The 22,292-nt window shown below is 35.8% G+C and overlaps 1 protein-coding gene across 1 annotated transcript; it reads left to right on the forward strand.

The window, feature by feature from the left end:
- The first annotated feature begins 5,993 nt into the window (after positions 1-5,993).
- Positions 5,994-20,380, forward strand: LOC121428758 (peroxiredoxin-6-like). Its single transcript, XM_041625577.1, has 6 exons — positions 5,994-6,218; positions 8,680-8,836; positions 9,400-9,540; positions 17,409-17,482; positions 18,415-18,487; positions 19,024-20,380. Exons 1-6 carry the CDS (start codon positions 6,133-6,135, stop codon positions 19,147-19,149), a joined length of 657 nt encoding a protein of 218 aa, XP_041481511.1. The 5' UTR covers positions 5,994-6,132; the 3' UTR covers positions 19,150-20,380.
- Positions 20,381-22,292: the final 1,912 nt, after the last annotated feature.

Below are 22,292 nucleotides of genomic sequence, written 5' to 3' on the forward strand. Positions count from 1 at the left end.
TGGCGCTCTCTTGTGTTCACACCTGCTGTAGCTCTTGCAATAATCTGTTGTGTTAATCATTCAGTTCAAAATCAAAGTGAAGGTACATTGTAAAATATAACAAATCAATATTAACAAAACACTGTTCACAAAAGACAAATAATTATCCATCTTTATAATACAAATAATCGTACAAAATGTCATGGTATCAAACTTTTCATTTACAGTGGATAAATTCAGTAACAAAAATTAACCAATCAATAACAGTTTTAGTGATACCGGTAAGTTGAAACAATTATCATGTATTGTTTTGTTTTGTTTTGTTTTGTGGGGGGGGGGGGGTTACGTCAAATCTATCCATACCATCAATTTTATTTTATAAAAATGTCTTCTTTCAGTGATCACTTGCTTCGCTCGCTCTCATCTCCTTAGAATTATATTTGCCATCCATCTACCATGAGGCTGGCCCCACCCCAGGGCCCCATCTATATATTTTTTTTTTCATTTTAGCTAAGCATGCAAGCGTAACTTTAAAGTTCTTTGTTGGTGAAGTGAAACCTTTCTCCTGTAACGGGCTCCTGTATACTCAGTGTGTGACACTGATGACCATATTCCCACGGGCCAAAATATTCGCAAAAGGGAGATCATGAGGCCTACTAGTAATCCAGTTTTTGTGTTGTGTCGTCCGATCCCTTTTCGTTTTTATACTTAGATATCATAATACGAATGTGTTTTGTTTCTCTATCAATAAAAAAAGGTTTCCATTATAATTGCGTTTGCTTTAATTGGTTTCAACTGGATTATGGTCCTGTGATATTGGACCATGGACTTGTTCAGGCCAGGGCCTATACATGTTTAGCCCGTCATTAAATAGGGCCTGATGAGGGTTATTGAAAAGCCCCAAGGGGACTAGAAGTCAAATTGGTCCCGAAATTTGAAAAGCAAAAAAAGAAAAAAGGGGAAAAATAGTTGTTTACTACAAAATGAAGGTCATTTTTGCTGTATTTTTTGTTTTGTTTTTGTGTTTACATTTTTACACATATCTTCCAGAATACCGGGGCTGCTGCCTATGAAAAATAACACACACTTGAGGGCCATGCTTACGTATGTGTCTAAATCAGAATAGGTAGTTTTGCTCAATTCATTATCTCACTCAACAGGCAATGCGAGCGATTACTTTTCTCTATTTCTTGTGCCTTAATTCCCCTCCTTTTTTCTTTCTTCTTTACATCAAATTCTAAAAGATAACATACAAATACAACAAGTAATTCCCAAGTAGCTACATTTTTTTTAGGTATACTCATTGATGACCAACTTTCATGGATACATCACAATGACAATATGGATATCTAGAAACGTCAGGGTGTAATAAACAAACTCGGAAGGATATATTCCACCCTAACATTCTTAAATCGTTATATTCAACGTTAATTCTACCCCACTTAAATAACGGAATATTCGCCTGGGGATCGTGCATCATGTTAAGTAAATCCTTACAAAAAAAAGCTCAGTGCGGAATATAAGTCAATTTTAGTCACCATACAGTCGGTCTCTTTTTTCACAAAACAATATCCTAAACATTAATGATATTTGTCTATTAAATCTTGCGATACTAATGTACCAGTATAAAACCACGAATTATCCCCGTTTTAACAATATATTGGAGCAAATAATGAAATTCGCCATTACCTAACCAGACAATTTACTTTTTATCACCTACCATGAGACTCGTACAGCTCTTCGGAACACTTTCATATTCACTGCACTCAATTTTTTTAAAATTCTCTTCCTTTGAATACATACAAGAGAGAGTTTAAGCTTAAATACATTTAAACTTAAAGTGAAAAAAAATTGCCTCCTCAGCACTCCGAACAAACCTCCTAGAATATTCGAAATTACATCACAGATACCACGTCTGACCCTCTCCCCCCCCCTCACTCCATTTCCCCCTTTTTCGATTTTATTACCCCCCCCCCTTAAAGTTCAAGACCTTACAAGAAAAATGTTGATTCGAATAAATATTAAAAAAATCAAACTAGAACAACACTGAATATTACATCGAATCGGATATCTTTAAAACAGCTATGACATTTTAAAGTTTCGCTTATTTTTCACAAAACAGTGATATGCACCGTTACTCAGTAACATGCAAATGAGGCAGACAATGATATTTCTCACTCACTATTTTTTTTATTGTTTGAATTATACAATATTTCATTTTTTTTTACAGATTGACTGAACCAGTATATCCAACAATGCTTATTCTAAATGTTCAGGGAGGGATTAATCATTGTTTCACATGACAACTTGAAGAGAAAATTAGAACATTTTATGTATAATGAAATACAAAAGAAATAGTGAGTGGGTGACGTCATCAGTCACTTCACTTGCAGACCGACCAGGATGTGCATAACTGTTTTGTGAAATTAAGCGAAACTTTAAAATGTTACAACTTTCTTACTTTACATTTGATTTTGATGAAATTGTCAGTGTTATGCTTGTTGAATTTTTGTCTTTTTATTAAAATCAACCCTTTTTTTTGGGGGGGGGGTGGACTTGTCCTTTTATATTCTCTCTTTTCTTATTCTTTCCTCGCGGATCCCTCACCCCATTCATCTTGTTCAGTCATATTTTCTTTAAAAAAAATCATCCATGACATGCATTTTACTCTGCTTACACTCCTTAATATCTGCTATAATTTACTATATTTTTACGTTTTGCTCCCGGGGGGGCCACTTACATTGACGAGTGGATACCATGCGCGACCAAAAAAACACGTAAAAAGGATGTCCTTTTCACGATAGGGCACATTACGTACGTAACGTGATAAGGGTGTCAAAAACACAAAAATAATGAAAAAAGGGTATCTATTTCGCTAGGAAAATTACGTGTTTAGGGTCGAATTTGCGGAGATCATAAAACAAAATTAAAATGTCTTATTAAGGATGTCCTTTTTGCCCCAACACTACGTGTTTAGAGTCCTATTTGCGCGAGGTGTAGAAGGTGGGGGTCGTACTAAACCAAATAAGGTAAAGCCGACGGACCCGTAACAATAAAACATTCCTGTACTTGTTTAGGGGTTCATTTCAGGGAATATTTGCCAAGAGTTTCGTTTTGTTTCCAATAACTTGTTAAGGGTAGGGTTTCACACGCAAATACTTGTTAAGGGGTGCATTTTCAGAATATGGAAATTACGTGTTTAGGGTGCTTTTCGAGACCCCATGGACGCGCATGGTATCCACTCGTGAATGGAAGTGGCCCCCCCGGGGTTTTGCTTTCTGTTCGAGAGTTTAGTGTCACACAAGCCTCGCTTCTCATTGCTGGTCTTTTTTTTCATTTCTTTTCTTTGACTTTTTAGCACACATAGACAACCATCAGGGGCGAATCCAGCTTTCGCCAATAGGGAGGGGGGGGGGGCGCGAAAAATATTTTCATCAACATTTTTCTCGATTAGCCACTATAATCTGATTTTTTTGTTACGGTTTTTCAGGGATAGTCCTAACTAAAGTTTTAAGTCTTATAAACAAGATAAGGTAGCCCATGTGGTTTTAATATATAATGCGAACGCGAAGCGCAAGCTCAATTCTTTGATATTTTATGTTTTTAGACCTGAAGATTCTGAGGAGATTTTATGATCATGAAAAAAGATAAGTAGGCCTATCCAACTAAACAATGCGAGCGCGAAGTGCGAGCCGAAATTCTATTAGTAACGTGAAAATATTTACCAGGGGCCGCCCCGCGGGGGGCCACTTTCATTCACGAGTGGATACCATGCGCGACCATGGGGTCTCGAAAAGCACCCTAAACACGTAATTTCCATATTCTGAAAATGCACCCTTAACAAGTATTGGCGTGTTAAACCCTACCCTTAACACGTATTGGAAACAAAACGATACTCTTGGCAAATATTCCCTGAAATGAACCCCTAAACAAGTATAGGAATGTTTTAATGTTACGGGTCCTTCGGTCGTCGGCTTTACCTTATTTGGTTTAGTACCACCCCACCTTCTACACCTCAGGCAAATCGGACTCTAAACACGTAGTGTTGGGGCAAAAAAGACATCCTTTATAAAACATTTAATTTTGTTTTATCATCCCCGCAAATTCGACCCTAAACACGTAATTTTCCTAGCGAAATAGATATCCTTTTTTCATTATTTTTGTGTTTTTGACACCCTTATCACGTTACGTACGTAACGTGCCCTATCGTAAAAAAGACATCCTTTTTACGTGTTTTTTGGTCGCGCATGGTATCCACTCGTCAATGTAAGTGGCCCCCTCGGGGCAGTGGCGTAGCTAGGATTTTTTTCCTAGGGGGGGGGTTGCACTGGGGGGTCCTTGCTTTTTCAGGGGGGGGGGCCCACCGGCCATTTTTTCCGATGTGTGTGTATGTGTCACAAGGGCGGATACGACTTTCGCCAATAGGGATCGGGGCCCGAAATTATCTTCACCTATATTTTCCCCGACCAGTCACTTCTTTGTATTATTCTTATAAAACAACATAAACATGAAATAATCTCATAAGCCTTATAAAGAAGTGCGAGCGCGAAACACGAGCGATTTTGTTTTACTTTCATGTACTTTGTCCCGAAAATTTAATATTCTGGGCAATGTTATGTGTGATCCTGAACAAGATTCGTAACTAGATGGTTACTGCGAACGCCAAGCACGAGCAGAAATTTGTATTAACTGTTCTAGGATTATCTAAATGGGACCTGTTAAGGACTGCTTACAGTTACCCACGAATACGGTATATATTTCAATAATGCGAGCGCGAAGTGCGAGCAAATTTTTTTGGCATTCCGACTTAAAAATTGTCATTCTAAGCACTTTTTGTATTAATAAATCGGATTGGTATGTAACTAAACAATTGATGCGAGCGCGAAGCGCGAGAGGAAGAAAATTGAGATTTTATACCTAAAAGCAGGACACTCATTCATATTTTGTAAATCATTAATAGGATATAGTTAATTGGGTATCATTAATAATGCGATCGTGAAGCGTGAGCAGACAATTATTGATATTCTGATGTGAAACTTGATAATTCAAGTACATTTTGAATAAACAACATGCATGCAGTCTAACTTATCGCGCATGTTTTAGATTTAGACCTAGAATCTGGGCATTCTGAATACATTTGTTTAATGGAGCATTATGGAATACACGTAGACAATATGAACTTGGCAAATCAAACAATGTAACAACGTAGCGTGAGCTTAAAATACTGATATGTAGACCATAAAACGGACATTTTACAGAGCACTTAAATTTGTAAATGAAAAAAAATAATGAAAGCTCGATATCCGAGCTAAAATATGCATTGACTTCAAAACTTGCTCCATATCAGCCTATTGAGCAAGATATAAATCTCATCGAACAGGCAATTCTGGCGCGAAGCGCAAGCAAAAATTGTATATGTTAAATGTTTTTTTTTTTTGCAAGTCTTCCCCTCTCATTATTTCATTCACTCGTCTTCCTCCTCTTATTTTTCTCTTCTTTTTTCTTCTTTCTTCTTCTTTTTTCTTTTTCTTTTTTATTCTTTCTCCCTTTTTTTGCTCAGCCAATTTTTTTCTGGGGGGCACCTGGGGGGGGGGGGCACACCAAATCTCAGGGAGGGCACGCGGCCCCCCAGGCCTCCCCGTAGCTACGCTACTGCCTCGGGGGCGGGCCGCGGAGCCGGAAATGGGAGGGGGGCTTGAACCCACTTTTTTCAAAATGAACCTATACACGTGAAAATGAATTCTTCTTTTAATCACTCCCCCCCTCCCTCCTCCTCTCCATTATGGCTCATCACCACTCAAGGCCCTAACGTTGGGTCTCTGCCAAAGATTTAATAACTCTCTCATGGTCTCTGCCCTCCGCCAATGCTCCGCATTGCTGCAGCTTTATTGTTTGGTGTTTTTCGGGATGATAACGACCACGCCCACCTTTTGGCGCGCAGACTCGTATACATCGTGTACGTGTTTCTGCATGCGCTAGTATTATTATAGGCTGGCCGAAATTGCCGTAGGTAGTGCGTTGTAGTACGGTATACGGTGCTTTGCATAACGTATTCGGTGGTGTCCAAGCTGAGGACGACAAACGTAGGACTAGGAGAATTAGAATCATCTATATCTAGATCTACTTTTGTACTTTTCTTTTTTGAGTGCAACCATGCCGAATCTTGGTGATGTATTCCCTGACTTCACGGCTGATACCAGCATAGGCGAAATCCAATTTCATTCTTGGCTCGGTGATTCGTGAGTTTTCCTTGTTTCTTCTCTCTCAATTGGAAAGATGGGGGTCGGGTGTCCGGGCACTTTAAAGTCTTGAAACTTTCTCTTTTGTATTTGAATTGCACAGCAATTATGAATTCAGTAATTGTCATTTGTATCATTTTTTTTATAATATTGCTTAAAACTTTGCACTAATTTGGTAAAACTTTCCTTGTTAGTTGCTATTACTTTTTCAAATGGCTGTTTAAAATTGATTGTCCTGACACAACCTGTCCGGAAAAACAACGGGGTATTTATTCAAAGGTCTGCAGTTTAAATTAATCTACCCAAAATTAACAGGAACCCTTCCATTCTTTCCAACCCATTGCCAGGTCGTTATGTACGTGATTTAGGGCCTATGTGTCTAAAATAGTTGCAACTTGTGCTTATAAATAATTTTTTTCTAGATCTAGGGAAAGATCTAGCCTGCTACTCTAGTATTTTTTTTCTTGTTAAGTATGGTCAGTTCCCCCATGTCTGCGCGGTCTCCCAAGTCTGCGCACCCGCGTATCTGCGCGATTCTAGTAATAGAAGATACGCAACGAGCACGAACTTTACACATGCAATACATAGACAGGTATTCATTAAAAATCCGACACAATGGTGGGAAAATAATAAATTCAGGGCATTTCATGTGACAGCCTCAAAATGCAGCCTTTGTCATCAAAATCCCCGATTTGTGTAAAAAGTGAATGAGTGCGCAGACATGGGGTATCATTTTTTTTTTCAATCTGAAAATGACTGCCTGAGTTTTTTTAAAGAAAATCCTACATTTTCTTTCATTTTTTAATGAGAATTTTAGTACACTTACTCTTAATAATATAAGGAACACTATTAACCAAAAGATTTTGTGAAATAAGAAGAAATTCATTTTAGATCTTAACTCAAATTGTTAGGTGCGCAGACTTGTGGCCCACCATCATACATGTAAGTAGGCCTAAGTCACAGTGGCCTAGATCGCTAAACTAAGTTTGATCAGTGTAGTGGTCTTGACAAGTTGCATTGTTTGTATTAAAGTGTTGGGGTTGACTCTATGCAACATTAACAGAGCATGCACTCCAAATAACTCTTAAAGTTTATCCTGGTGGTAATTGTAACATGAAAACTCCAATTAATTCTGGAATTCATTTAATGATCATTACATGCATATCCCTATTCCTAACCCCAGGGCCATATTCTGAAAATTGTCAACAGTAGATCTACCAATTCAGATCTAAGTTTAATTCCTATTTTGTAGCACTTGTTGATGTGATTGCCCCAAGAAAATCAATTGGGCTTAATTTTTGGCTGCTTTATACATGGTAAGCTAGCCTTGCAAAGATGAAGTATATTATGCAAGAATAGTGTAAGGTTTAAAAATCATAGATGAATCATAAAGTTCTATGCTGCTATTCATGTCATTAATCATCAAACAAAGAGAAAATAAAGTGAAATTTTAGAAGATGTAAATAAACTGAACAGAAATTGAAGAAGTCTGGTAGTGCACTTATTTAATCTCTGGACTACTTTGCCCCAACTCAACTCATGATCATCGAACAATTTACCATGATATTTGGAATATCAACCTCAAAACCAAAGACAACGGAAGAAGGGAACTAAAATGTAAGAACCCAATTCATATGATAAAGCAATTAGGAATAAGGAGATTGATACCCCTTTCTTAAACCCAATTATGCGGCTAATAGCAGCATAATTTGGTCGTAAAATTGGAGGAGGGCCAGAGTTATCCGCATTATTTTGATGCTGCTATTATCCGCATAATAGCAGCATCGGGACAAGATTTTGAGTTTATGAACGCATTTCCAAATAATGCGGGTAATTGCCATGGTGCAGTCACAAGGTCACCCTTTTCCAACACAACCGCATCGGAGGGGGCGTGTCCAGTTGTCATGACGATTATCCGCCTTTTTCAAGACCGGCGCTCGTGAAAATAATGCGGCTTATTTTCGGAGTTTGTGAACGCAATTTTTATTGAATTATCCGCATTACTCTTAGGCGGCTAATTGGAGGATGGGTTTATGAAAAGGGTATAAGATGTCTTGGTGATAATGGAAATAGAAACTAAGGAGTCAGGTGAACACCTGTATAGAGAAGGAATGTAGATGACAAAAGAAAATGAGAGGAAAGGAATTCAATGTGGACAAGGATGAATGGTAACTGGATATCATGAAATTCAAATAACATATTAAAGTTCAGATAGCAAGGGCAGTGCTGAAAAGAAATGCAGCTGATCTCAAGTCTAGATGGAACAAATGTAAAACAGCTGAAAAAAAACAAGTTAAAGGAAGTAAAACTTCTCTTCACTCAGCAGCCAAAAGCTAGAATGTGAATTATCACCAAACCTACCGAATGGATGCCCATCTTATTTTTTTCTTTCAATCAAATGAAAATCCATGAATATGGCAAAATTTAAAATGATTTATTTTTTTAATTTTCTATTTACTAGTTGGGGAATTCTCTTCTCTCATCCTGCGGACTACACTCCAGTATGTACCACAGAACTGGGAATGGTTGCCAAATTGACGGGCGAGTTTCAAAAGCGAAATGTGAAGCTTATCGCTTTGTCATGTGACGATGTAGAGAGCCACAAGGGATGGATTGAGGTAAGACAAATGAATTCAGTTTCTCAAACATCAGCTTAAATAGGGAATTAGAAACATGGAGGAAGTTGACAGTGGTGTCTTTCCCCAAGAATGGAATTAATTGTTTTTGCCATTCCCATTGGTTTTTGATCGTAAGCAAAGACACTGTAAAAATTTCAAGGTATATGCATTGAACAGCACATGATGAAAGAGCCCAAGACATGGTCACATTACCTCCTCAAGCAGGGCAGATAATATTAAAGTACCAAATTTTACAACAATTTTTTATTTGACATTAATACTCCAGTAGGGTAGATAAACATCATGTTACAGTAATATATCAGGAGCATGTCTTTGTAAATTATTGTCAACCATTTCTTTTGCCAGATTTTGAAAGAATTTTATTATATGCAGCTGTCTCTCAGCTTAATTTCAGTCCCAAAATACTTCTTGCCTCATTTTTCTCTCTCTCTCTTCATCGTACTAGGTACAGTATTGTGTGAGCTTGTCACACCATCTTTTAAGAAAGGAATGAAGTGATTTAGATATTCTATAATGAGTTTTTTATCCATATCTGATTGCAGGACATCAAAGCTAATTCCAGCTTCTCACAAGAATGGCCATACCCAATTATTGCAGACCAAAAGCGTGATCTTGCTGTCAAGTTTGGTATGCTTGACCCTGATGAGAAAGATGCTGCTGGAATCGCTCTCACTGCTCGTTGTGTAAGTATATAGGGGCCGTTACCCCATCTTTGGTATGGTTGATATGTCTAATTGTATACTTGAGTATTATCTGACATTCCAATATTGCAAAAGTGTTGTGATCAATGATTGGCTTTTCAGCTGTTGGAAATTAAACTTGGCATGGTTTCAGCTGTTACACTTTAATAAGTAGCTCCCTCTTTCTGCAATGATTTTAATGTCTATTTAGAAATAACCCTTAAATCACTAATTGAACCTTTGAAAAATATTGAATTTATCATTGAGATAGGTCTTTAAAAAATAGCATTTTAACTTGCAAGGATTTGATTTTAACAGCTAATTGGAATGAAACTGATATCAGCTCCTAAGAAAGAAGTTATGCTGGAAAGTGTTGTGCAACTTTACATGTATAAAATACCACCATGGGGATATTTGTGTTGTACAAATAATATAAAATGTAGGCTATACACTTGTTTTTAACTTGTCTTTTTCTATATTCAAATCTGCATCTAAGCCAAACTTTTCAATAAGTTAATATAACAAGAGTTTTTTTTCTGTTATATATTTTTCTTTTTATAAAAGTTTTATCTCACCACTTCTTTTGCAAAAATACCCACAAAAACAAAAAAAACAAGTAAATCTATTAATGCTGTGAAGTGATTTAGGTAATAGGAATCTGAATTGAGTTAAGGCCCTGTAATTCAGAATTTGTAAATAATCTAGTTATTAGTGTGCTAATCAAGTGAATTGCTTTTTAATATCGAAATCTAAATACTGTGAATTGGATACTTTTATGTAGTATAATTGCCCTCTTTTTAAATTGTAGAAATCATAGAGAAAAACAGATTACTAATCATTGCTTGATCATCTAAATAACCCTTAATAATTTTCTATCTGCAACTTTTTTTATCTCTCTAATAGTATTACATGTACTTTAAGCCTCCGTACATTCCACCATTCGAGAAACTTCCAATCAAACAGTACTTTGCTCTATGTACAGATTTAAATGAAAGAGCTTACCCAATTACAAAAACTGGGTATATTTAGGCTCTTGTGTACACATATTCCTGATTTATGCTGAGGTTGCATATGTTACATAATATAAATACATGTAAATAATTTCAAGGCCACTCTGATCTTCTGTTTGATCAAAGTCTTTATTCTGGCTATCTCTCGAAAATTCTCTCTCTCTCTCTCTCTTGCTCTGTATCTCTCGCTCTCTGTGTCTCTTTTTGAATTCAGCGTAAATTTATGGCAGTCATTTCTTACACCATAAAGAACATGATTATACAAGAGCCCATTTATCTTAATCAAATATTGATTAATAAAGGAAGTAATGTGATCAATATCACTTCCCACTTGGAGTGCATGGTATGTTATAAAAGCAAGTTTTCAATAAAAATATAAATTTATGTATAATATCACTTATTCATACCACCATGATGATCAACATCTTCTGCACTAATAAAATCCTTTCGACATTTGAACTAATTGTTGAATAAATGGAAGATCATATTATAGGAATGAAAGATATTATAAGAATGAAAGATGTGATTTAAAATGTGATAATAAAAGGATGTAATCTTTTCTTCCTGCAGTGTTAATCCAAGGACCAGGGTCCGTTTCATAAAACTAGTTGAAAGAATAAAATTACTATAACAGTTGAAGGTAAACAGTAGTTGCTGCAAAGAATTATTCCGTGAGAGAAATTATTATAAATCAAGGATATTTGTCAAAATATCATACATTTAGATCTAGGCCCCGTCTTACAAAGAGTCGCGATTGATCTGATCAATCACAACTATAGACGGCCAGCAACGTCAACATCTATTATGCATGTTTGTTCAAAGTATATTCTATGATGTATATTCATACATTCATTGTTTTCTTGAACTTCACTGTACTTCTTTTTGTTTACGAAGGACATTGTGCCAATTTCCTACAGAAAAAATTATGACACTGATGGCTTTCCATAGAGTTACGATTGATTGGATCGATCATAATACGGGGCCCTGGACAATTAATGTAATCTTATCTTTGTGAAATCATGAAATCATGTTCTTGATCTTTTAATACCCATAATGCAACATTTCTCTAAAAAGATGCCTATTTCACTAAAAATTTTGCCAAGAACCTATATCGAAATGTTTTTCAATGATTATAGAATGACCATAACTGGTCAAAAGTGTCGACAAGGTTTGAACTTGTACATTTTCCTGTATACACAAGGAAATCAGATAGATCAAGGAATGCAAATATTAGTATTACCAGTACTTTGAAAAACTTCCAAATAGTACTTGTAGTTCAGGGTGAGTTCATTTACGTGCATTGTGTGCACATGCCCCAAGCACATGTACTGTGAAGAACGGAAGTTCCCAGGGATGTTTCACAATGTCTGATTAACAACCACTTACATTACATGTACCGGTAATAATAATTAAACAGGTCCATTTATATAGCACGGCTACTATATGCTCTACTGCGCTTTACATATATATGCCTACATATAATACACATACCCTTGCTGTACATGCTCCTAGCTGAGGGAAATTAAAAAAATTACAGATTATGCACAGGGGATGTATGCTAGCTTTCGTTTATCCAACACTGAGCATTGGAACCTCATTAGTATGTCAGCAATTGTGATGTATTAAGATTATATTCTTCCTTATGGGAGGCATCACACCTGGCTGGGGCCCGTTGCATAAAACTTTTGCCTGAGAAAACTCAAGCTGTTTTTACCAGTTTTTTGCCCTGTGTTAAAGCTAAGGCAGAAATCAGACTAACCTTAGTTTTCAGCTTTTACCAGTTTTCTCAGGTAAAAAGTTTTATGCAACGGGCCCCTGGAAGGTTATGGCTAACTTATGCCGATGTACATGTATGTATGGCCTGCCATTTCATCGCATTATCCTATACACCTGTAGTTTATTGATGTCAATCAAAAAGTCAACAGTTTTTGGAAGAATTGCAATTTGGTATCAGAATATGACTTTCTTCACATCAGGAAATTGATTCTTGGTGCCATGCATCAGAAAGTCAATTGCTTGATATATTTCATATTTATTAAAAATGGCTTTAAATATTGAATTAGCTTTGCATACATTACGCTGGCATAATTAACATGAAAAGAGCTTGTCTTTTTCACAGTGTCTGCTCAGGAGTTCCCTTGAAATACAATCTCTAACATGCATTTGCTAGATTCTTTGTCAGATCTGCATGCGGTCTGCATTATGCAGGCATGTTTTCAGTTCTATGTCATGATCTGAAGTAGCCACTACTGAATTGACTAGAATGCAAATTCCATGGTATCTTTTGTGAAACTAATATGAAGACCACACAAAGAGCACAAAAAGAGGCTGGACACTCAGCATTCCAATTCAAAAGCTCATATCTAAACACAATGCAGAAAATCTACAGGTCAACAAATAAAATGGCCCAACCAACCAGGGGCTGTGAAATGGAGGGGGGATGTAGATTGCTTCAGCCCTCAGTATATGTATTAAAAACTACCATCAACTTGTGATTTTACATAGATTCACCACCAAATCTCACTTTTAATTTGTTATCTTCCAAGGCCCCTGCCAATGGGTTGCATGATGGTGTGACCATTTATGTTTAATTTTCCATTTATGTTAATTAACTTCCCAAAGTCTGTTACAACAGGAAACAGGATAATATTAACCACATTTAAGTTTTTAATACATTTTGAAAATTAATTCTTTCTTCCGGGTTAAATATAGAGAAAAAGAATCTGATTCTTCTGTAAGTGCAGTTGTACACGTATGTAAACTGTATTTCCTTTTGTGCTTCGATCTTCTCTGCTTGAATGAATTGGTTACCCATTGGCTGCAGGCAAGTCTGCTTTATTGTGTTTATATGTATTACAAAATAACACAATTTGTAAGGCTCAAAGTCCATACAGTGGTATATAATGATAAATGTGTGTGCATGCATGTGTGCAAATCACTGAGTCACAGTGAGCTGAGCTCTGGTTAAAAAAAAATACACTGAGTGTCAATTAGTATTTCAATCTTTAATACAAAATTGTAGTGGACAGATATTGTTAAATAATGGAGAATTGAGGGTGGGGGGGGGGGGGGATACAAAGCACCACTCTTAATTTTTTTCATTTTTGTCAGCACTGCTGTTATATTGAATCTCATAATGCAGGTGAGACTGCCAGAGGTGTTCCACTTCAATTCAATTCATTTCACTTGATAAAAATAACATATATACAGGTGAATAAGAAATACATAATGACAAGAAAGAACAAAACAAAGTAACGAAAATGATAATACAGTAAATAGTGTACAAAACAGGCTTCGAGTGTGGACTGGCATTAAAGATCTACTGGATCTTTAAGTTCCAGCCCAGTAAAGAAAGAAAAAGGGATACAAAATAGAACATACAAAGACGAAAGCAGACAAGGGAAAACAAACATTAACAAAGTTATGAATTTATTTTAAAAAATATGAATTTATAAAAAAACTTTTGAGCATGAACATCTAGCCTGATCTCAGTGATGAGATAGTTGAAATAATTAAGTTAAATGTTAAGTTAGCTGGGTTCCTTAACACAAAGGTGAGCAATTAACACTTGATTTCATGATTTTTTTGTAGTCAGTGGAATCGATCGTAAAAAAATGTTTTATGTGTTACGGGCCCCATATGAAATTTTCAGCCCATTCCATTTTTATATATTAACAATTGACAAGAAACTATATATTTTTTTTAATCTGACAAATCATCATTCACTCTAGAAAAGTTGGAGGAAATACTTGTTCTTGATATAAACCTGAAGAGAGATACATGGTATTTGTCATGGATTTGTCAAAAGATAAATGATTTGTAGAGGGATTGGCAATATTGTTTATCACTATCTGGGAAGATTATAGCTCTAAACTTATTGTTGGACAAAGTTTTATTTGTTGCTGTTTATTAGGTGGGTCTTTCATCCTTACATGTATCTACATCAAGTTATTTTTACATGAATAGCAGTTGTAGCCAAATAAGAGGGGAAAAATGGGAGAAAAGACATCTTTAAAAAAAGAGGCTGTGGGTTGACATTAATTTATGCTTCTAAATAATTTCAAATTTTTTTGTTTGCAAATCATCTTTTAAGATTATTTAAATTTGTATCTGGTGTGGCAAGGAAATATTACAATAATTCTATTATGGTACAATGTACTTTGAGTACCAGTTACTGATGGACACACTGTTGCTTTCCAGCTTGTGGGTCTAATGAAAAACACACATAATACTCAAGAAATCAAAGATGGTGCTTGTCTCATCGAATATTTAATCCAAATATCAAAGGTCTTTAAAGGTCAAATCCACCTCAGAAAAATGTTGATTTAAATCAATTAAGAAAAATGAGACAAGTACAATGCTGAAAATGTCATCAAAATCGGATGTAAAATAAGAAAGTTATGACAATTTCAAGTTTCGCTTATTTTCAACAAAATAGTTTTATGAACGAGCCAGTTACATCCAAACGAGAGAGTCGATGACGTCATTCACTCACAATTTCTTTTGTTTTTTATTGTTTGAATTATACAATATTTCAATTTTTACGAATTTGATGATTAGGACCTCATTGCCTGAAGCATAAAATGTTAAGATATTGGAATTCCACGTGTTCAGGGAGGAATGAAACTTCATTTTACATGATAATGACGAGAAAATAAAAATATTTCATATTATAAAAAAAAAATAGTGAGTGAGTGATGTCATCAACTTTCTCATTTTGATGTAACTGGCTCGTTCATATAACTATTTTGTTGAAAATAAAGTGAAACTTTAAAATGCCATAACTTTCTTATTTTACATCTGATTTTGATGAAATTTTCAGTGTTATGCTTGTTGAATTTTTCTCTTTTTATTCAAATCAAGTTTTTGTAGGGGTGAACTTGTCCTTTAAATCTTTTAATTTGATACACCCCTTGGCGAAACTGGAATTTCCCATTATACAGTGAGGACACACCCCCTCCACACACACAGGCACTCAGTACACTGGAATTGCCCATGCATGTCCAAGGCACATTGGAGCCCTGAACAGGAGAAATATTTTGGAGTAAATCTAGATCACAATCAACAATAGGCTTAAGTTGTCCCTGGACTAGCAAATGTTGCATAATCTGTTGATAACAACTGGTAATTGGTGGCATAAATTAGGCCCAGCTTACAAAGTTTTGCTTGAAAAAATTGCTCTATTTGCTATTTGGGGTGCGTTTATTCAACACTTTTTTACCCTAGAATCATGATTCAAATCACGATTCTGCAGAATCACGATTGCGTTTAGTCGAAAGTGGAAATAAACGTCTTTCAAATCACAAACATGAAACACGGAAAAAGGAGTGTTTTGAAAGATGTTTCTGTAGAATCATGAACGAAAAAGGTCGTATAAACGATATCGTGATTTGAATCATGATTCTATGACGTCATTGTGTCGTGCTTCCTGGTTCGACTCAAAGGCGCGCGCTGTGTTTCGTGCAGGTTAATTTTCGTGTAGCAGTACTGCCAGTGTACTAGTACCGGTATATGCCAATTGTCACATGCATTTAATAGGAATTATCATTCTGTGTATTGTACCCCCGGGGTTGTACTGTAGCGTCATTTGTATAGTTCATTGTTTTCATCATTCATGTCTTCAAGTTCCATTTGGACTAACGATGAACTCAGGGCTCTGCTTGTGCTTTGGGCTCAGCCTGATAGCACAAGCATCCCTTACCGGGATTCACAGAAATTGAATACAAGTAAACAAAAACTATACGAGGTACAATACACGGAATTCTGGAAGTAAAAGATTTATTTTGATTCGCACTGGATCGGCCCGAATTCAGGGAGAAACAGCGTTAGAAAGATGGTCGTATAAACGCTGATTCTGTCGGATCGTGATTCATGTTGCTGTTTTGAATCATGATTCAAATCGTGATTCAAATCATGATTCTGGGTTGAGGTCGCATAAACGCAGCCTAAGATGGGTGTGTACAGACTACAGATTTGCTATGTAAAAATGCTGGGTAGCCAACTGAAGCTTCCCTTATTTCAATCAAACTAGTGCTATGTGTTTACCTATTCGTTAATGAATTAAAATAAAAGAATTCTATTTGTAGATACCAGAGAGTTAGCTTTTGATTTTCAAATGCTATTGAAATTCCAGCTTCTATTCATTTCTGCATGCATGGTTTGACAAACATATTCACTCTGCTATTATCTCTGTGGTACACAATTTCCAGTGTTTTCTTTTATGCATGTATAACCACACTTCAAATTAATGAAACCAGGTTCAAGTTTTAATCCTGGTATTGGAAACACCACATACATTTCAGTGGTTTACAGTATAACATGTGTTAAGTCCTGGGGAGTGTTTCACAAAGATTTAAGTATGACTGAGGTCGCAGTTAAATGCTGACACGTATCTGAAATGCAACGCGCAATCTTATTGATCAATACGAAGTAGTGCGCGTCCTCTTTGCATATGATCTGACCAGTGCGGTCAAGCCTTTTATACCTCGGGCAACTATGCATTTAAGTGCGACTCTAAGTCATACTTAAAACTTTGTGAAACACCCCCCTTGAAAGGAAAACAAGTGGATAGACTCGAGATATTAGACAAAACAAAAGGCGAGAAATTGGAGGTACTGGATCTTCTTAATTTGAAAATATTTTGTACTCTCAAACCAGATAAAAAAATCTCCAAAGCTGTTCAAGTTACAAAATTTTTATATACTTATTGTTTTCCCAGCTAATATTTATTATCATTTTTACTTTAAATGATCAAAATCATTTATCTTTAAAACTGGTCATGATCCATAGATGCCAAGTGTAATATATGTTCACTGAATGCCAATAACTACTTACTGTAAATTTTAATTTGCTTATTTTTAGGTGTTTATCATTGGACCAGACAAGAAGCTTAAGCTGTCCATCCTTTATCCAGCTACTACTGGCAGAAACTTTGAGTAAGTATAGTAGGCCTATCGGAAGACCAGCATTAGCTTCCTTGAGGGGATGGCGACCCTAACAAAAAGTCTATTTGAATAAAAGAGAAATATCAAACAAACAATTCCGAAAACCATATGAATGCGAGCCTTGTTGGCCCCCAAGAGAGAAGTGCACATATTGTCAGGAGATAGAAATTGGCTTGCCTTTGGTCATGTTTGGCATGATATATTCATAAAGACTATTCTTCAGGGCACTTTCACACATAAGGCCTAAATAGAGGCAATTGTACCATGGTATACAACCATTCAATTAAAATCAGAATTTTCTTTAGTGTACATGATGACATAAGTATAATGATGTAAATCTGCACCGTCCATGGTTTTGTACCATGGTTCAATTTAAACCTTTTCTAGAAAAGGCGAAAGTGACTCTTGAATGCTTTTATATCGGGGACCCATTTCATGCAGAGTTATAAAATGGTAAAATTGTCATAATAACTACCATGAAATCCTTGATTGTGATAGGCTGCTGAGCCTACAATGGTAGTTGCCACAACGGCAAAGTACAACACTTTTAATTTTAAGTCTTTTATGAATCAGGCCCCAGGAGAATTGTGAGAAAGTCGGAGAGCAAGTTTGATTATGTAGATCAGCCCTTAATAGGCTGCCGTCTCATTGTACACGCTTCCATCATATTCTTGTGTGCACTCTGCACTACAGTCCTCAATGGATTTTTCAAATGTATTTTGTATGAGCCTATGGGGGTATATGTGTAAAACATTGTAACATTTGGCAATGCTGCCCTCAATGTTTAATGTTTTACAGGTTTAAAGGCTTGTCTGCAGTTTACAGGTCACATTACCCTTCGCTTGAGTAATCCATGAATAAGATCAATAAAGCAATGGTTCTAGAAGTCTCTAATTTTGTTTTCCTTTCTTTTGTATTTGCAGTGAGATTCTCCGTGTTATCGACTCTCTCCAGTTGACAGCCACGAAAAGGGTCGCAACCCCAGCAAATTGGACGGTATTATGACATGAGATTTAGTATTTCTTATTCAATTTCATAGAATATATGAAATATAAAAGAGACAGAGGCTCTGTTGAATAGATGCACATAAATGCACCTATTGTTTGGTGCTATGTCTAGCAAGCTACCAGCTTGTAAAAAACAAACTGTTTAAATAGACTTATATGTAGACATTTTATTCCTATATTTCTTGCCAATGAAAATTTTGTCATGCATGTACTACGGGTATAATAATGTTGCATTAAATGTTTTTCTCTGTCGTATTGACAAACTATGAGCTGGTTTTTAAACAGGCCTGCTGATTGTAACATGTTATTGTTGGCCTTCTCCATTCTCAAAAGGCGAAAGGTCACATTTTTCAAGTACTTGGTATAAATTAGTTCTGGATCGAACCCATGACCTCCCATTCGTGAGGCAGGTGCTTTACCACTGAGCTACCATGCCTGGTTATACTTATTTACATGTATATCATTTTAAAGGGAATATTTGTATATTTTGTATTCTCACTTCTCATATGTCTTTTGTCGTAACAGAGTGGCAACGAGTGCATGGTGCTTCCAAATATTCCAGATGAGGAGGCTCGAAAGCTCTTCCCGAACTTTAGGAAGCAGGATGTCCCATCAGGAAAAAACTACATGCGATTTACCCCTCAACCCTAAAGTGACTTTTTCACCAAGTCAAGTCTTTACAAAATGAACACTCGTTCATGTCATTTATGTGTATTCTATAAAGTGAGAATTATGTATGTTTTGTATTGAAATGGAATTTTAAAAATAGAGCTTGATTAACATTTGATTTCTTTTAAAAACAATAAATTGAGTTGAAAGGTTCAAGATAGATTAAAGATGAATATTTTCTCTTATCTGTATTACGATTATTCCTTAATCTCTTAAAACATACTAGTTCTTTTAGTATAATTTGGTGGTTTGGTTACTAATATCCATACCTTTCTTCTGTTTAAAATACTTTTCTAGAGAAAGTAACAAGATGGATACATGTGTATATGTATGTGTGTGTGAGTGTTATAAAAAAAATTGATAAAATCATGTTATATTTTCAAAGAAGATAAGTTTATTTTACCAAATTAGAAAATATCTTGAAGAAGTCTTTGTTTCTTAATACTAGTGCTGGATAATGCATGACAATTATTACACATTCCTTGTGTTTTTGTAAAAAAAAAGATTAAAATGCTTATAAAATAGGCCCACTTACAGTGGTTTATAGACAAATTTCTTTGTGAAGTACCCAAAGATGCATTCACAGTAACTAGAATGAAAATTTCCCATAATGCAACTCAATAATCTGTCGAATCTGTTGTATGGAGAATATTAAATTTCCATGTGATAAAATGTTTATGAATATATGGTAAATGGAAGGAATGCACTATGCCAACTGTTATTGATGGTGATATAACTAACTGTTCAATTTCATGCTTGGATAGCCACATTTGTTTTGTACATCAAACCTCTACAAATTGTAGAGAACACTCGTGTAGACTCACTATCAAATTCCATGGATATCCATGAAAGCTTGTTCATGATGAAAATGGACTTTTATCGTAAAATCACAATTTGATTTGGGTTTGAAGGATTTATCAACTTTCAGTTCTTTGGATGGATGGGATAACTAAATCACATCAATTATTGCAATTGCAGTACTTACTTTTTTATGACGCAGCTGAGTCCATCATGTTCATTACTTGAAAAGTGGAAAATGTGCCTTTGCTATTGACACATCACAGGTGTTGACTGTCTTTTCACAATAATTGTCGTAAAGGAGAAATCATGTCTTATGGTGTTTAATAATGCTGATAGATTGGATGACCTTGAATAAGGTTGTGCCTTCTGTTCAAATAAACAGATATGTGACTGTCACCAAATAAAATCAATTGGAGAAATAAAATGTGTGTTTTTTGTTTATTAATTGTTTAGGATGAGAAGGAGGAAGAGGATGATGAGAAAGGGAGGGGGAGGAAAATGGGTGGGGAGGTTGAAGAAGGAAGGGGATAAGGAGCAGTTGTGGAGGATGATAAGAAAGACGAAGAGCAGGAGGGAGAGTAGTAGAAGACGGAAAGGGTTAAAGGGGAATCCAACCCAAATAAAAACTTGTTTTTATAAGAAAAAGAAAAATCAGACAAGTTGGTAGGTGAAAGTTTGAACAATATTGGACAAATAACAAGAAAGTTATGAATTTCTAAAAGTTGTAAATATTGGTAATCACTATACCCATGGAGACTTCAAATTGGCCGCTTATGTGATGTCATAGTGATGTAAGGCAAGGACACTCTTCCATGTACTCCAATACATATTATGGCTAAAATGTCATTTTCCCCAAAAGTCTTATTTCAAATTATATTTTTCTTTCATGAGGACATTAAACAATATACTACCTGGGATATATTTAGATTACTGCCCCAGGGGAATGGGTACTTAGGAGAAAACCACAAATCCCTGATAATAAAGTACATGGCCTATGGGAAAGTTGTCCTTGCCCCTTGTCATAATTTACTTACCCAGTTGCCAATTTGAAATATACATGTTTTTAGTGATCTCAATTTTAAAGCAGCTATAATTTTCTTATTGCTTGTCCGATTTCTTTCAAACTTTCACCATTCTGTTTAATTCATTTTTCTCCTTCCCAACACAACATTCTATGGCCAAGGCTGGATTCCCCTTTAAGAAGGAGGGGGTCCCAGCCCGGATGGAGAAGAAGGAGGAAAGGGGAAGAGAAGCAGTGGAACAGGAAAAGGCGGAGAAGAAGAGATTGTAATAGAGGAGGATGTGAAACTAGAAGAATAATTAGCAAGCAGGAGTGTTGTTCAATGGTTTGGATCGAGGAGAGTGGAGCCAGAGTGAAAAAAACACAAATTTTCGTTAATGTTCTGCATGCCGAATAAAAATACAGAATTTTTTTGTGGAGAATTTTATACATTTTAAAAGTATTTTCATGCCAATGTAATTGGTTTAGTGATTTTAAATTGTAAAAAAAACACCATATTTTTCAATGCGCATTGTGAATTTTTCAAGTTGTCAAAATTATTTGTGGGGTCAGTTTGAACCAAAATGGGGGTGAATTGCTCCACCCCTGATTGATGCATCTGGAGCAAGAGACGGGAGAACAGCAGGAACTGGAAGAAGAAAAGCGCAATGCTAGCAGGGAAAATAACGAATTTTTTACATGTTACAAAAATAAGGTAAAAATAAGACAAAGAACAATGCAATAACAGTATAGGCCCAAATGGGATATACATGTATTGAGAACAATTACACAACCTTCCCAGACTATTTCCCAAAGTACTTTATATCAAACAGGTTCATTAATATATCAATGAATATATCAAACTTAAAATTCGACGAGACAAATATCTGACAGAACCGGCTGATCAACAGAAAAATGCATAAGGAAACATAGACACTTCAGCGGAGTAGAGTGATAAAGCAGAAGGATTTTTCACAATGTGGAAAACAATATCACAAGAAAAGAAAGTTGGAGATCATTGCTTTAATTGGGGAATTGGGCACACCTGAAACATGACTTCAGGTGTTAAATGCCAAATGATATGCATATCAGTTGGGGAGCAAATTTTCTTTTATAGAAAATAGGTATAGGCAAAAAATAAGGGCATTTTCTTTTTTGGACAGATGAAGGTGAAGGGTGTACTGTATAGTAGTTATTTTCTGTATAAAATCAATTAAAAACTGATGGATAACTCATTTTCAGTTTTAAAACTGAAAATGAGTTATCAACACAATAACACTGTTCTTTGGCTCCAGCACCCGATTCGTAACCTATAAGCAGCTAG

The sequence above is a fragment of the Lytechinus variegatus genome, chromosome 15 (assembly GCF_018143015.1).
Source record: "Lytechinus variegatus isolate NC3 chromosome 15, Lvar_3.0, whole genome shotgun sequence".
Taxonomy (NCBI): domain Eukaryota; kingdom Metazoa; phylum Echinodermata; class Echinoidea; order Temnopleuroida; family Toxopneustidae; genus Lytechinus; species Lytechinus variegatus.

Excerpts from the sequence above, each read along its gene's own strand:
- LOC121428758 (XM_041625577.1), top strand. The coding sequence starts at position 6,133 with ATGCCGAATCTTGGTGATGTATTCCCTGACTTCACGGCTGATACCAGC. Across the intron at positions 6,219-8,679 it reads CATTCTTGGCTCGGTGATTC|TTGGGGAATTCTCTTCTCTC; the intron begins GTGAGTTTTCCT and ends TCTATTTACTAG. Across the intron at positions 9,541-17,408 it reads TCGCTCTCACTGCTCGTTGT|GTGTTTATCATTGGACCAGA; the intron begins GTAAGTATATAG and ends GCTTATTTTTAG.